Source organism: Gambusia affinis, linkage group LG20 (assembly GCF_019740435.1).
Source record: "Gambusia affinis linkage group LG20, SWU_Gaff_1.0, whole genome shotgun sequence".
Lineage (NCBI taxonomy): Eukaryota > Metazoa > Chordata > Actinopteri > Cyprinodontiformes > Poeciliidae > Gambusia > Gambusia affinis.
Genome location: NC_057887.1, coordinates 22,921,672 through 22,936,089, shown reverse-complemented (window position 1 = coordinate 22,936,089; position 14,418 = coordinate 22,921,672). Strand labels below are relative to the sequence as shown.

The following is a 14,418-nucleotide window of genomic DNA, read 5'->3' as shown; positions in this document are numbered from 1 at the left end:
GGAGTTGAAGAGTCTTAAAACATCATAAGAAGCAGCAATTTGACAGGATTTTTTTTCAGTATTTTATACCATCTTAAGTCATGTAAAGGTATTTTTTGTGTAATATTTTAACCTGAAGCTTGGTAAAAGTGGTATTTTGTGGCACTTCTAGCTTTCCATACACCTCTGCCTAATACAAAGTTACATTAAATACTACAAAAAATAAACAACTTCACTATCAGGAATGGTATTAACGTACACTTAAATATATAAAGTATATTTCTGATCCTGTGTGAATGAAATGACATTTACGATAAATTTACTCTTGATTCATAAAGAAACAATGCAAAGCAGTGAAATTATTTACTCTAAAATCAGTTTATAGGAAAAAAGAAAAAGTTTTTTATTATAAGAAATATCAAATAAATATGCCATTTGTAACTGTGCTAAGTATGTAAATCTGTTCAAAACAGATAAATCATATTCAGTAAATTAGTACATGTATAAAAGTGATGATTTGTGGCACTTCTGGCTTTCCATACCCCACTGCCTAATAACATGCTACACTAAAAACTATTATATTTCTGATCCTTCATGGATGAAAAAAACTTTTCAACAAATATGTACTTGATTTTTCAAAAAAGAATCAAAATAAAGCAGTAAAGTTGTTTACTCTTTATGGGGAAAATAGTACTGTTTAAGAAAATTATAAAAAATTACAATAATGTGGCATTTTTTCCTGTTATGAGTGTATGTAAATTTCTGAGCAGAACAGATGACATGTCATACATAAAAAGGCTGTTTGAGCAGCTTGTTATAGTTCAGGGGAGCTAAAATAACGCAGCGAGTTTTACAGTGTCAGTTGGACTTGTTTACAGGTCCAACATGTCCCAACACGTCCCAACCATAAACATTCCTGGTTTTCCAGCTTTTCATCATCCGCCTCATCGTGAAAACAACGTCCAGAAGACTCAAATAATTTTTTTGGAAAATAGTTTGAGATTCAAAATGTTGCAAACATGAGGAAGAGTTTCTGTTTTAGGTTTTAGTAGCACAGAAAATCATGTTGGATGTTATTTACAGGGAGCAGCGCGCCTTGGTTCAGCCTCTTCCTGCCTCATTCAGTCCCTCAGGCTCAGGAGAGGAGCTGGATGATTTCTCTGGCCCGCTGCGCCCCCTGCTGGACAGACGCGTCCTGCGGCGCCTTCCCGGATTCCTCTACCAGCGCCAAGGCCTTCTGGACCGTCGTTTCCTTCGCTCGTCCAAACATTCCCTCCAGATACTGAAGCAGAACCACAAAAGTATCATCTGGAACCTGGAGGAAGGGAATTAGTTAATATTTCAGATTTGATTAATGTAGAAATATTTTACAGCTTTTTATTAAAAAAAATAAAATCTAACTGTTAAAAAAAGCTGGACAAATTGGCTGTTCGCCACAATAAACAATTCAGTTAATCACAAGATTAATTTAAAAAAATGTCAATAATTTCCATTTGCATGACTTATCGCTTCCCTCGTTCTACCAAAACCTGAATGATGAAAGATTCAGTCTGTTTTGGTCTCAACCAAATGTTTTTTAGGGATAATTTTTTTTCTTTTATTTTACTTGTTTCTGTTTTATTTATTTAGATTATTTAAAATGTCTTCCAGTGTTAAATGTTTACATTTGAAAATGTGTTCTTGCATTATTATTCAGTTATTATTTTACTGGAAAATGGTCTCCAAACAACAAAATTATAATTTATCGCAAAAACATCTGGAACAATTTACCATCCAGAAAAACTTATCGGGTCTAATGATTCGTTTTTGGTTTTAAACTAAATTATTTTTGAACATAAACAAAAATCTCTTTTGGGAGGTCATTATTTAAGGAAGTTGACGATATCAAATAGGATTTTTAAAAATTGACTGTCATTTAATATCTTAAAATTGGAGCTCTGTTTCTTTAAGAAGGTCCTGCTGTTTCTGAAGCTCCGCCTCCAGGAAGTCGTCCCAACATGGCTCCTCTGTTAACCCTTCAAAGTTTTTACCAGCGTTGCTCTGAGCAGCAGCTCCTATAAAGAGCTCAGCAGCTGTTTGCTAATTGCTGCTGGCTAGTCTGAAGGATCTGAGTGAGGGAGGAGCTGCCCCCCGGGGGCGGGGCTAGGTCCACCCAGGTTCTTTAAACAACTCAATGGTTGCCATGGAGATTAAAGGATTTCTCAAACATGCATGAAAGAATCAAAGTCACACTCCAGGTTTGTTTTTGATGAAGGAAAAACATTAAAACATGATAGAAAGATGAAAATAGTTGATTTTGAATAATAGCGCCCCTGTAAAAAACAAATTTAACTTAGAAAATATTTAGACGTTTTCAGGGGAAGTTCTAGAAATGAGCTCATTTCCTGAAGCAAACAGGAAGTTGAGTTTAACGCCTGCATCATTCCGGACTGCAGATTATGTTATTTTTATTTTTGTTTACCTTCTCGGAGTCGTACATGTGCTGCAGTAACCAGGTCTGCCGGATCTTCTGAAACTTCCAGGCTGAACGGCTCTCCGCCCAGCTGCAGAAACAAAATCACCCACAAAGCAACAGGCTCACATTTCATTCTTTGGTCCAGAAGCATCGGCTCATACGAAGCCTCCAGAAACACGTTTTTTATTTTAATTTGTGTAAACTGCATTTTAATTCAACTAACTTGTGTAACTTCACTTCACAGCAACTAAGTGGAATAAAATAAAACATCTTTTTAAAAAGACGTTTAGAGGACAAACAGATCTGATATCTAACAGGAGAAATTTCTCCAGGTTTCGGTTTTGTTTTGACTGAAAGAAAAAAGAATAAAAATTCAAAACCTTAACAGCTCCATTTAGTTCTGGTGTCCCTGCAGAACGTGGTTTTATGTCAGTCGATATCAATAATTATTGATTTGTTTTTGTATTAAATGTCTGAATGTCTGTCTTTTCTAGCAGTTGTGAGGCAAAGAGGGGAAACATGAAACTGCTGCAGTCACTCAGCAGGTCGTTGCTAGGTAACCGAAGTTAGGGGGAACTTGAAACTGGTTCTTACCCAGCAGGTTGCTAGGCAACCAGAGAGAGAGTGAGTTGGTTGAGTCCAACCTGGAATATTCTTTATACAGAAACAAATAAATCTGACCAATCACAACCCGGTTTACTTCAGCTCCTCGTTACCATGTGAGGTAGTCCAAGGCCTGCTTCGATGCGCTCGGTCTGGGTTCTGCGGTTTTTGGGTCGGTCAGTCCGGATTCCTTCAGCTTCTTCTTCTCCTCCTTTTTGCGGATCTTCTTCAGCTTCCTTTCCAGGACCCGTTTCTCTTCAGGGGTCAAAGGTCCTTCGCGATCCCCGTCTTCCTCAGGAAGCTGCCATGGAGGTCAGAAAGGTTAATTTGATTTCACTGGTTTCTTTTTTAAACCATTCAGACTCAGACTGGTGTTGATCTGGTTCAACGTTTGGAAAAGCACCTTTTGAAAATAAGCCTCATTTCATTTCCCTTTGGGATGAATAAAGTATTTTTGAATTTGAAGCAGATTTGAAACATACTTTGCATTAATCCCACATTTCTGTTTTAACTGTTTTTTTTATTGATTTAATGTAATTTAATATTTTTAAATGTCATGTTTTTATTACCTGTAACTGTAAAATCACAATCATAGCAGAAATAAAGTTGTTAAAACATCCATCTGTGTGTAATTAATATATATAGTGTATTTAACTTTGTGATAAAGTTTCTGAAACAAACAGACTTTCAATAATATTATAATTCATTAAACGGGTTTGTAAAAAATGTCAAAATTCAAATTCATCTTTTTAAAAAATAAAATAAATAAAAGTCATTTAAATGTAATATAAAGTGTATAAAACATTTGCATTTAATCAAATATATCCTTATTAATGCATTTCTTTTACATTGAAAACATCCTTTAAAATGTTTTTCTTCCAAGTAAGATACTGACTACACACAAGGTTGAAAGAAAACCTATTTTAAATCACAGGAGTTTTAAACAGCAGCACAGGTTCTGAAAACTGAGAAGATTCATATTTTTTCTCCGTTTCTGAAAGTTGGAAGTGAAAATAAATGGTAGCATTTTGTGGCTCCAGAGCAGAAGGCCAACAAACACTTTCTGAGTCTGAATCACTTCCTGTTGCGCTGCAGCTCAGAGGGCCGTTTCCTGCCGCTGCTCCACAGCAGCAGCCAGCTCTGTTTTCACCAAACACTTTGGGTTTGTTTCCTCCCAGTCGCTTGGAAATTTAATGAGTTGTTTTTTGGTCTTTTTTTAACATGAAGTTGCTGAATTGAGCTTAACCTTCTTTCTGACCAAAACAAAAATAAAGATCATCTCTCAGCTCCCCACAATAAATTAAACTACGACCATCAAACTGATCTGGGCTGCGTGATGAACGTGAAAACAGACGTGAACAAACGCGTCCAGAGAGACACACGACTACATGCCATTGTAACCTTTAAGATGAAAAATAAAACGTCAAAGATCTGAAAGCCAGGCAGGGCCGTAACAAAACCTGGAGGGTTCTGTCTGACTTACAAATGGTGCCCATGTAAAAATAACAATTAATTAAAAACCTGAGAATTAAAATGTTATTTAAGGTTTTCCAGACAATAGTGGAAAACCTATTTTTTCAAATCTGCATGAAAAAATAAAAACAAAACTTCAGGTTTGTTTTCAATGAGGGAAAAACATTAGAACATGATGGACAGATAAAAAATAGATTTCACAGAATACTGCCACTTTAAACCATTCTGATCTCTCCCGATTAGTGGATAAATGGTCGATATTTGGCCATTTAACTTCAGTTATATCCTCCTTTTCTCCATTAAATGTGTAAATCCATGATGTTTACAAGCAGTTGAGCTTCTGTTCACAGAGCTGGTTGCTTGATCCTCAACATCTGGCAACCTTCAGCTCAGAAACGCTTGGTCGGCTAAAAATACCCTCAACTTTTTGTCACGTGTGGGCCGAGTTTCCTGAGTCTCTGCAGCAGACTCTCTGAAAGCAAAACCTGCTCTGGTGTCTGGACGGGGCAGGCGGCGTGTTTCTGATTTCACAGACCTCAGCTGTGATGACGGCAAACCAAAGGGAGGAGAAGTTTAGGTCACATGGTGCCGGAGTCATTCTGAAAGTATGCTAGCGGGGGAACAGCCCACAGACGGTGCCATGCCACCAGCATCATCTCAAGAGCTAAACACCGTTTTCTAGCAGGCGAGAAGATGAGGAGCGAAAACATGGTGAGTGGAAACGGGTTCCTGATCAGTCCGTTAAGTTTTCACCCGATTCAGGAAGAGAAGGAAAGAGAGACGTCCTCTGGGGAACATCTTTCTCTTTGTTTGGGTTTTTCTCCTTCGCACCGGAGGAGGAAGCTCCTGTCAAACTCATGCTAACACCTTCGGCCGCAGCTAGCGATCACTTCAGAAATCAGCTATTCTGATCATTAATTGATAAGTCAGACTGTTTGATTATTCTATCAGTTATTCTTACTATGAATTGTCAAAATATCGGTTGTTATATTGATTATTCTGATTATTAATCGATTGTCAGAATAACTATTCTATTAATTATTCTGAAGATTAATCTATTACTGTGACGATTAATCAAATATAAGAAATTGGCACATTCTTCAGATTTTCAGTTAACTACTTAAGAGAAACATTAAAAACAATAAATAAATTATTAAATTATTTCAATCAATTTACCACAAATAATCCGATAATGGCTGCAACAAACGATTATTTTAATAATTGATTATTCTGTCTATTAATTGGATATCAGAAATTTGTAGATTTTCTGATTAACCACCAAACCCTCCTTTATGTAATCAAACAAAAAGAAAAAGAAATAAAAAAATTCCTCTTTTAGAGGTCAGTTAATTAATCCACAAATCTGGAACAAACTTCCTTAAAACTGCAAAGTAGCTGAAACATTGATTTCCTTTAAATCCAGACTGAAAGCCGACCTGCTTAAAGCTGCTTTTGAACAATAATAAGTGAAACACATTTGAGGTGTTTTGATGATGGAACTCTCTAAATGTAATATTTGTTCTTGCTGTTTTTATGACTTTGTACATTTTGTGTTTTTATGATGTGAAGCACTTTGACCAGCCTTGTGCTATACAAATAAACATGATTGATCATTCCTAAATTAGTTGACGATTATTTAAATAATTGATTTCAGAAACGGTCAATTAAGTTTATTTGTATAACACTCAGTTCAAAGTTTCAAAACATGCAGTTAACATTTTGCGATCATGATGAATAATCGCGATTAATCGTTTCAGCGGTATCGTCTGATTTTGTTTCCTTCCAGTCTGACCCGACCACCGACTCCTACCCGACCAGCTCCACCTTCATCCCCACCTTCAGCTCCACCGCTGCCCTGGCCTCCAGCTCAGGAACCACCAACACCTACGTCCATGACATCACGGCCGCAGACGGCCTGACCTCCAGAACCAACCAGGCCTACAGCGCCGTGGCCCTGCTGGGTTTCTGCGCCGGCTGCTTCGTCGTCTTCAGCTTCGTCCAGACCTTCCGGGCCCAGCGGCGGCTGGCCTGGCTCGACTGCCTCCTCTGGGTCTTCTGCGGCCTCCAGCTGCTGCTGCTGCTCCTGTCGCTGCACATCGTGGCGCACCGACCCAAATACATGCCGAACTCACCGCTGGGCTGCGCCGCGCTCTCCTTCGCAGTCAACGCCGCGTCTCTCTGCGGTGTTTTGGTCTTGGTGCTGATGGCGTTCGTCCTCACTCTGGACCCGCCGTCCAACGCGCCGCTGCGGAAGCCGTCGGTCTGCGTGGCGCTGGTGCTGCTGGCCTCGGCGGCGGTGAGCCTGCTGCTGGCAGGGCTTCGGGGCCTGCCGCCCGGGCAGGACTGCGTCATGGATCCGGCCCCGGCCGGGATCGCGTACGCAGCGGCGAAGCTTTCTCTGGCGGTTCTGGTTCCCTACGCCCTGCAGGTTGGACTTCTGGTCAGCGGCTGCGTTCGCCAGTGGCGATCCAAAGGCCGGTTCCTGTCAGGCTCGGAGGAGGGTCCGGTCTTTCTGACCATCACGGTGCTGGTGTTCCTCTGCCAGCTGTTCCACTGCGCGGCGCTGCTGCGGGCGGCCGGGCTGGTCCAGAACGGCCAGGAGAGCCGCCTGGAGCGGGCCTTTCTGACCGTGGCGGAGTGCGTCCTGTTCTCCGGCAGCAGTGGCAGCATGGTGCTGGTTCTGGTGCTGCACCGGCCCAGCCGGGAGAGCCTGCAGGGGGCGCTGCGGCAGCTGCGGGACTGCTGCCGGAGGCCCGGCCGCGCTCAGCCCAACAGGAACATCATAGCGCCGCAGATCGAGATCACAGACACGCTGCAGGACATGGAGTCATAGGCTGCCATCTTTCTAAATCTGTTACTGCAAACCGGAAGCGCAGAAGAACGCTGACGTCACAGCGGCGTTCTGTTTATGGAAGTAATAATGGCCGCTGCTGCTCTATCGATTGGTTTCAAAGGGAACTATGATGCAAACTTCATGTTTTCCATGTTTTTATGCTTCCATTTGGGTCTCAACAAGGCCCGTCATGACAGACTTTACTGTAAATTTCAACCCCCAACAAACATTTCTATATTTTTTCACATTTTTAGCAAAAAGTAAGTGTATGCTTGTGAAATTAAAGGGAGTGATGGTCTTAACGGAACTGAATGTTCACTGAAATGTTCAACTTCGGCCTGTCAGTAATACATTTTGCTGGGTGATAAATAGTTCCAGAAGTTTTTGCGATAAACAATAATATTGTTGAGACAGACCAAGTCTCTACTGCTTCTAAAAACAGACAAAAAATAAAAACATAAACTTGTTTTTTGGTGTCTGGAAAAGGACCCATTTGACCTACAGATTATTACGTCGCATTCCACGGGCACTGTGCCGTTACCTAGCAACCCCCACCAAGCCCAGCCGGTTACCTAGCAACCTGGAACTCCAGGACATTTAGTCTGCTGGTTCTACGGCTGTACTCGTAATTTTGTTTTCTCTTATTCCACCTGTACTGAGATATTGGCTCTACAAACTAGACCAAAGATACTTTATTTGTTTTTGGAGTGAAGATTTGAAATCCACTTAAATAAAAGACAGAAACAAAGAGATCAAAGTTAAACATAAGAAAGTTAAGAAAACAAAACAGATTTTTTTGGTGACCTTTGTCTGCTGTGTGAACGAAACCTCAGATGAAAACATCTTTGGGTCAGAAAAACAGGCATCGGGTTCCTATTTTTAAACAAGCTAACTTTAACCGTTTGGTTAGTTGGGCTATTTACTCCGGCAGCAACATGTGGGGGAGGGGCTTGTCAAAGGCTGTAAGCGGTAGGAAAGCCGTTACCTTGATTCTGCAAACTGATCCAAGCAGAATCAGAACCGAGATCCAAAAGATTAAACACTTTGGACGTTTCCATTTTTATTTCCATTTCATGAAAGATTGAAAAATCTCAAATCAAAGATGTTTTCTGCTGTTTAAAAGTTTATTAAAATAAATAAATGATGAACATTTGCAGAATTTGTTATTTTTTATGTAAACAGATCTTTAGTAGGAGCCTAATGAAGATCCGTCTCTGGTCCACTTGGCGTTCATATCTGCGTTCGAACAGAACCAGAGTTCACTTCAACCGAACCCAGACCGAGGTTTGGAGGACCAGAGTTTGATTCACGTTCACAGCTCACCAAAATGGACCGGACCTTCTGGGAAATGGACCGGAGCCGGGTTAAAACAGGTGGGAATCCAGACTTGGTTAAGTTAGCTGGTTTCTCTGAAACAAAGATTCCTGGCCGGGTCTGGAAGCCCAACAACAGAACCGTCCTTTCAGAACCGTTTGGTTCTTAGAAACTGAACACAAAAGGCCCATTTAGAGAAACGGCAGGAAAAACCTGTGCAGCTTGGAAACATTTTGTCACGGAGAGTTGAGCCTGTCCTGAAACCGGTTTGTTTCCAGAAGCCGGGTCGGTTCCAGGAACAGAGCTGACCCGTTACACATGCTGGACCCAGAACCGGGTCTCACTTCTGTTCCAACATCCTGGGTTATCATAGTTTAACTTTTTCATTAGAGTTCAGTTTCATTTGGTCTAATTCAGTTTTAGTTTTTAAAGTGTTTTCCAGTTTTCATTAGTTATTATTAGCTAAATCTTTTGTTTAGTTTTGTTCTTTTCATACTTTGGTTAATTTTAAATGCATAATTCAAAAGGTTTAAGTATTATGATTATGTAAACATTGATTGAATAAAGATAAAATATTGTTAAAAATGTATTTAATTATTATTGAACCACTGACAGTAATTCACCATCAGCTGACATGAACAGCTGCTGCAGTGGATTCCAATATTTATGTCACAACAAATGGAAAAGCTAATAAAAAGATTTATAAAACACAAGAACAAAGGATTTTATCTCTAATTTCAGTAAGTTTCTGTTAGCTTTACAAACATGTTTAGTTGGTTTGTTTTTCTCCAATATTTACTGTTTCTGTTGAGTTGAAGTAAAAAAAAGTTTTCTCAATTTTAGTTTAAGTTCAATTTAATAAACTTCGTCTGCGGGAGAAAAACAAAAAATCTTTTAAATAATTTTCTATAAATTTTACAGTGTGGCTCCTAGATAATGAAACATTGATCCTGTGAATCTATAGGGTGTTTTTATTTTTAAGCTATTGTTTGTATTGTGGTGAATCTTTTCTTATTCTTTGTCATTTTAACTTTATTTTCTCCTTTTAGATAAAAAATGCTTTTTTATTTATCATTATGCTGATTGTTTATGAATAACTCTGAGGTTTTACATGAAATCAACAACAAAACGAAAAGGAAACGTAAATTTGATATATTTCAGTCTTGATGTAACATGAAACTAAAAGATGAGATGAAATTATCCGGAGGTTCCTCCGTCTTGTTGCCTGTAAACACGCAGCCCGTATTTACATCTCCTTCAACGTTTAAAGGAAGTTTCACCAGAGGAGAGCTGAAAAGTCCCAACTGGACCTGAAACCAGCAGGAAGTTCTGCTGGATCTGGCCGGCGCCGCCCGCCGTCATTATTTTTAACAAACACCAAAACGCTTTAGTTTCATGTCGCCTGGGATCACCGTCACGTCCAGAACCGACCCAAAGGTAGGCCTGACCCGGTTCTGTATCGGTGTTTGCTTTGTGAAATAAGGTTGAGCCAAAAAAAATAATAATCTAACTGAATGATAAATTAGCTTCCAATAAGATTGATTATCGATGTGAGAACCTGGGAGGAAACTGGGATTAGGAAAACAGGTCCGGTAATCTGGAGTTCTGATCCGATCCGTGAAGTTCTGGACCGTCAGTTCAGGTTTTTCTTATTTTTCTTCATTTTGAAGCAGAAAGAAAAGCAGAATGGTGTCCATTTTGATTCTTCGTTTCTCTGCAGCTGCAAATAAAAGTTCCCGTCCTTCTGACAAAATGATTAATTGTCCAATGATCTACACAGGGTTTCGGCCTGAACTTTGACTAGGCCATTCTTCAACAGGATCTGCAACCTTTACAATCCAAACAGACATTTTTTTACTCCAGTCTCACCAAATAAAACCAGCTTAGAGCTGCTAACGTTACCCAACCTTAAGAAAAAGGAAAACTTAAATATCAAATATCAGGGCTGGACGATATCGCTGTCCAAAGTATCGCAATACAAGCATTTCATATCAGTCGATATTGATAATCATTGATTAGTGTTTTGTTTTAAATATTTGAAATACAACCAAAATGTTTTATCCAGTTTTCTATCCTTGCTGTTGTTTTTTATTTTGTAGCAGTTTTGAGGCAAAGAGGGAAAACTTGAAACTGCTGCTGCGCAAGTTACTTAACAGACTGTTGCTAGGCAACCAAAGTTTGGTGGAACTTGAAACTGCTTGTTACCCAGCAGGTTGTTGCTAGGCAACCAAAGAGCAAGTGAGTTAGTTGCTTCCACCAATCCAGCTTTGCTAGCAATGAGAGGTTGGTCAGCTAAAGTCTGTCCTACATCTCCCAGAATGCTGTGTGGTTCTGGATTGGACAAACAAAAAAGTCACAAGATTATAACTAGCTCTTGCACATTACAGCCATTACTACATTTTGAGTACTATTCCCATCTTTGTAATACTAAGATAAATATCAGATATTTACTGCAGAACAAGCTAAATTAGCTTAGCCAATGTAGCTTTAGTCTACATGTCTCTTACTGCATGTACTTACTCTGCTAGTCACTCTACTAGTCACCAGAACCTTGATATTCATGTGAAGGAAGCAGCTCGTTCACATCGTCTGACATGTTTTCCTTCTCCGTCTCATTCGGGTCGATCCCAACAGCAGCCATTTTGTTCATGGATCTTTCTCTCTCACATTGGTCAACATATTTCCTTTGTGTTGGTCTCAATGCCACGCTTCATTTGATTTGTGCTGCTGTTGCCTACCAAGATGGCGTGGGTCACTTCCAGTTCAGACTTGTTGGAACGATATATTGATTTTGATCAGGTGTCTATCATGATTTATAGTGTTATTGATTATTGTCCAGTTCGAAATGCGCTGCATGAATCTTTAAAAATTCCTCCTGTTCTGTTCCACAGCCGACTCCATCTTCAAAGCTCAACAGGAAGTGAAGGTCATGCAGAGGTCGCAGGAAGGCTGCGAAGCCTGATATGGACATAAACATGCTCACGGACCCCAGGAAGAACCTCACGGTGCCACCGAACCTGACCCAGCTGGCCTCGGAGAACATCGAGCATTACCTCATCAACCTCTTCCTGTCTGGGTTTTACACCCTGATTCTGTTTCCTGTCGGCCTGGTGGGGAACGTCCTGATCCTGGTGGTCAACCTGGCCCACTGGGGCCGGCTGTCGGCGCCAGACCTGTACTTCGCCAACCTGGCAGTGGCCGACTTGATCCTAGTGGCCGACTCCCTGATCGAGGTGTTCAACCTGAAGAAGGGTTACTATGACAACGCCGGCCTCTGCACCTTCATGAACCTCTTCCAGCAGGTCAACCTGTACAGCAGCGTCTTCTTCCTCACCTGGATGAGCATCGACCGCTTCGTGGCGCTGACCCGAATCGCTGCAGGCGCCTGCACCGCACACGCCTGCCGCAGCTGCTGCCTCATCTGGGCATTTGCAGTGCTGCTCACCTTGCTGCCGTTCGCCGTCGCCCAGGTGCAGCACTCCGGCGAACTAAACTTCTGCTTCGCCAACGTCAGCCAGGTGCAGTGGCTGGAGGTGACGCTGGGCTTCCTGCTGCCGCTCTGCATCCTGGCCGTGTGCTACTGGAGGATCACGCAGGTGCTGCGGCGCAGCCAGAGGCAGCGGTGCAACCTGCAGCAGCGGCCCCGCCGGCAGCGAGCGCTGCGCATGATCGCTGCCGCCGTGCTGGTCTTCTTCATCTGCTGGCTGCCAGTGAACATCTTCATCAGCGTTCATCTCCTGAGCGGCGCCGACACGCCGGGCGCCGACACGCTGTGGGAGCTTTACCCGCTGACGGGCCACGCCGTCCGGCTCGCAGCCTTCTCCAACAGCTGCCTCAACCCGCTAATCTACGGCTTCCTGGGTGAAACGTTTCGGAAGAAGCTGATGCTGTTCCTCCAGGAGAAAAGCCACAGCGCCAAGCTGCAACGGTTCGCTTCGGAAAAACACATTTATTTTTGACGGAAACCACGGAGGGTTAGGGTTGTGAAATGGAAGGAAGGACTTTAACTGATGTAAAAACTGAGAATTATTTCTTTATTTTAAAATCAAAGTTTCCAGAGCCAATGCTTCATTAAAAACTCCAACAGTTGATGGCATCTCAATGTGTGCTGAAAGTAAAACCTGTGCTGGGCACATTTAAGCTAATGCGCTAATCTGTCCTTGAGCGATTAGCGATTGCGTTTTGATGAGCACCAGAATCAAAACTATCAACACAAATCAAATGTGTTGGTCAATGTTTGATTTATTAAGGTTCCAAAATAACTAAAAACTTTTAGCCTTGATTTAAAGGAACTCCGTATTTCAGCAGTTTTGCAGTTTTCTGGATGTCTGTTCCAGATTTGTGGTGCATAGAAGCTTCATGCTGCTTTTCCATGTTTGGTTCTTTAGCTAACTTTGACAATGTTTAGCACACTTAGCTTCTCATAAACGATTTTCCCACATATCGTCTAAAGAACTAATGTACTTGGCTGTTTTGTAAACTTTCAATTGAATTAAATTTGACGTATGTGTTGAAGTTTTGGTTATTGACTTAAGTCACCTCAAGTTAAACATTTATATTCATGCTCTTATTTTGAAGTCTGCATACGTCTCAATTCATTTCCTCTCCTCACAAGAAACTTTATTGAGCAAGTGGGATTTAAACAAACACATGGTGGGTGTCAACATAGTAGAAATTAGTGCATTAGCATCATACATTTTGTGTTGGCGAAACGTTTATAATTAAACTAATGTTTATGACTAGTGGATAAGGACTAAGGTCAGCAAGGCTAACTTCTGAGTTAGCAGTAGCCACCACTGAGCTAAACACACCAGAACTGTTTGATGGTTTTAGCTCCTCACCTCAACTTGATCCAAGTCAGCTTCTCTTGTTGCCTCCTTCTTCTTCTTGGGTTTTTTGTCCTTTTTGCTCGTTTTCTCATCTGGATTTGTAACACATGGAATCTGAACTGGAGCATCCTGAACAGAAATCAACAAATAGAAGAGTTTATATGGAGAAAAACTTTTGTTTGCCAAAGTGTTCATATCCCTTTTCACATTTCATCATGTTGTAATTTGTGTCATGCTTCCTGTACTGAGCTGAGATTGTCACACAGTTTGTCAGAGGCTTCGGCTGAATCATTGCAACATTGACTGCTACTGGAGATATGCGATATGAGTTATGACAACATTTAATTTTCCTTTGGGGTAAATAAAGTACTTATAAAACTCCAATAAAACACATAAAAGTCAGAGAGTGAAAATGCTTCTACTCACCTCTACTTCCACTTGTTTTCTCTTCTTGGTTTGAGTTTCCATGGCTTCTTCTCCCTCATTTAAGCTGTTTTTCTTTCCCTTGGGGGGATTTCTTTTCAAAGACTTGTCCTTTGCCATCAGCTGATTCATGCAAACCAAAATGTCACGAACCCGATAATGGATTAAAATCTCAGCGAGAGAAAATTTACAAAACAGTAAAAGTAAAAACTACATTTTAACCTGTTAATGTTGAATTTACCTCGTTGTTTCCGGAGGAGAACCAGAAAGTACCGACTAGAAAACGTGCACTTCGAATCCAGGAAGCGAACCAGAGCAGCTTGAACGTGATTGGACAAACGTCTCTACGTGCATTCTGATTGGTCGAGGATTTCAACGTATCAAACGAAACAGTGTGGAGGTTTTTTTAACAAACCATTTTACATTTAAATGTAAAATTCTTTACAACTAAAATATTATTTATTTATTTATTTAAGTTTGAAAAGTACTATCTTGAAATAAAAGACCCG

At 40.9% G+C, this 14,418-nt stretch overlaps 3 protein-coding genes across 3 annotated transcripts; 2 read left to right on the top strand and 1 right to left on the bottom strand.

Annotated features, from left to right (window-relative positions):
* Positions 1 to 639: 639 nt before the first annotated feature.
* LOC122822772 (uncharacterized protein C7orf50 homolog) lies at positions 640 to 14,144 on the bottom strand. Its single transcript, XM_044101672.1, has 5 exons — positions 13,913 to 14,144; positions 13,499 to 13,615; positions 3,151 to 3,338; positions 2,441 to 2,522; positions 640 to 1,294 (listed from the first exon to the last, which is right to left on the bottom strand). The coding sequence occupies exons 1-5, from the start codon at positions 14,039 to 14,041 to the stop codon at positions 1,115 to 1,117; spliced, it is 696 nt and encodes a 231-aa protein (XP_043957607.1). The 5' UTR covers positions 14,042 to 14,144; the 3' UTR covers positions 640 to 1,114.
* LOC122822769 lies at positions 4,995 to 7,645 on the top strand. Its single transcript, XM_044101668.1, has 2 exons — positions 4,995 to 5,221; positions 6,297 to 7,645. The coding sequence occupies exons 1-2, from the start codon at positions 5,204 to 5,206 to the stop codon at positions 7,341 to 7,343; spliced, it is 1,065 nt and encodes a 354-aa protein (XP_043957603.1). The 5' UTR covers positions 4,995 to 5,203; the 3' UTR covers positions 7,344 to 7,645.
* Positions 9,953 to 13,172, top strand: LOC122822770 (G-protein coupled estrogen receptor 1-like). The gene is made up of 2 exons (XM_044101670.1): positions 9,953 to 10,094; positions 11,549 to 13,172. Exon 2 carries the CDS (start codon positions 11,621 to 11,623, stop codon positions 12,614 to 12,616), a length of 996 nt encoding a protein of 331 aa, XP_043957605.1. The 5' UTR covers positions 9,953 to 10,094; positions 11,549 to 11,620; the 3' UTR covers positions 12,617 to 13,172.
* Positions 14,145 to 14,418: the final 274 nt, after the last annotated feature.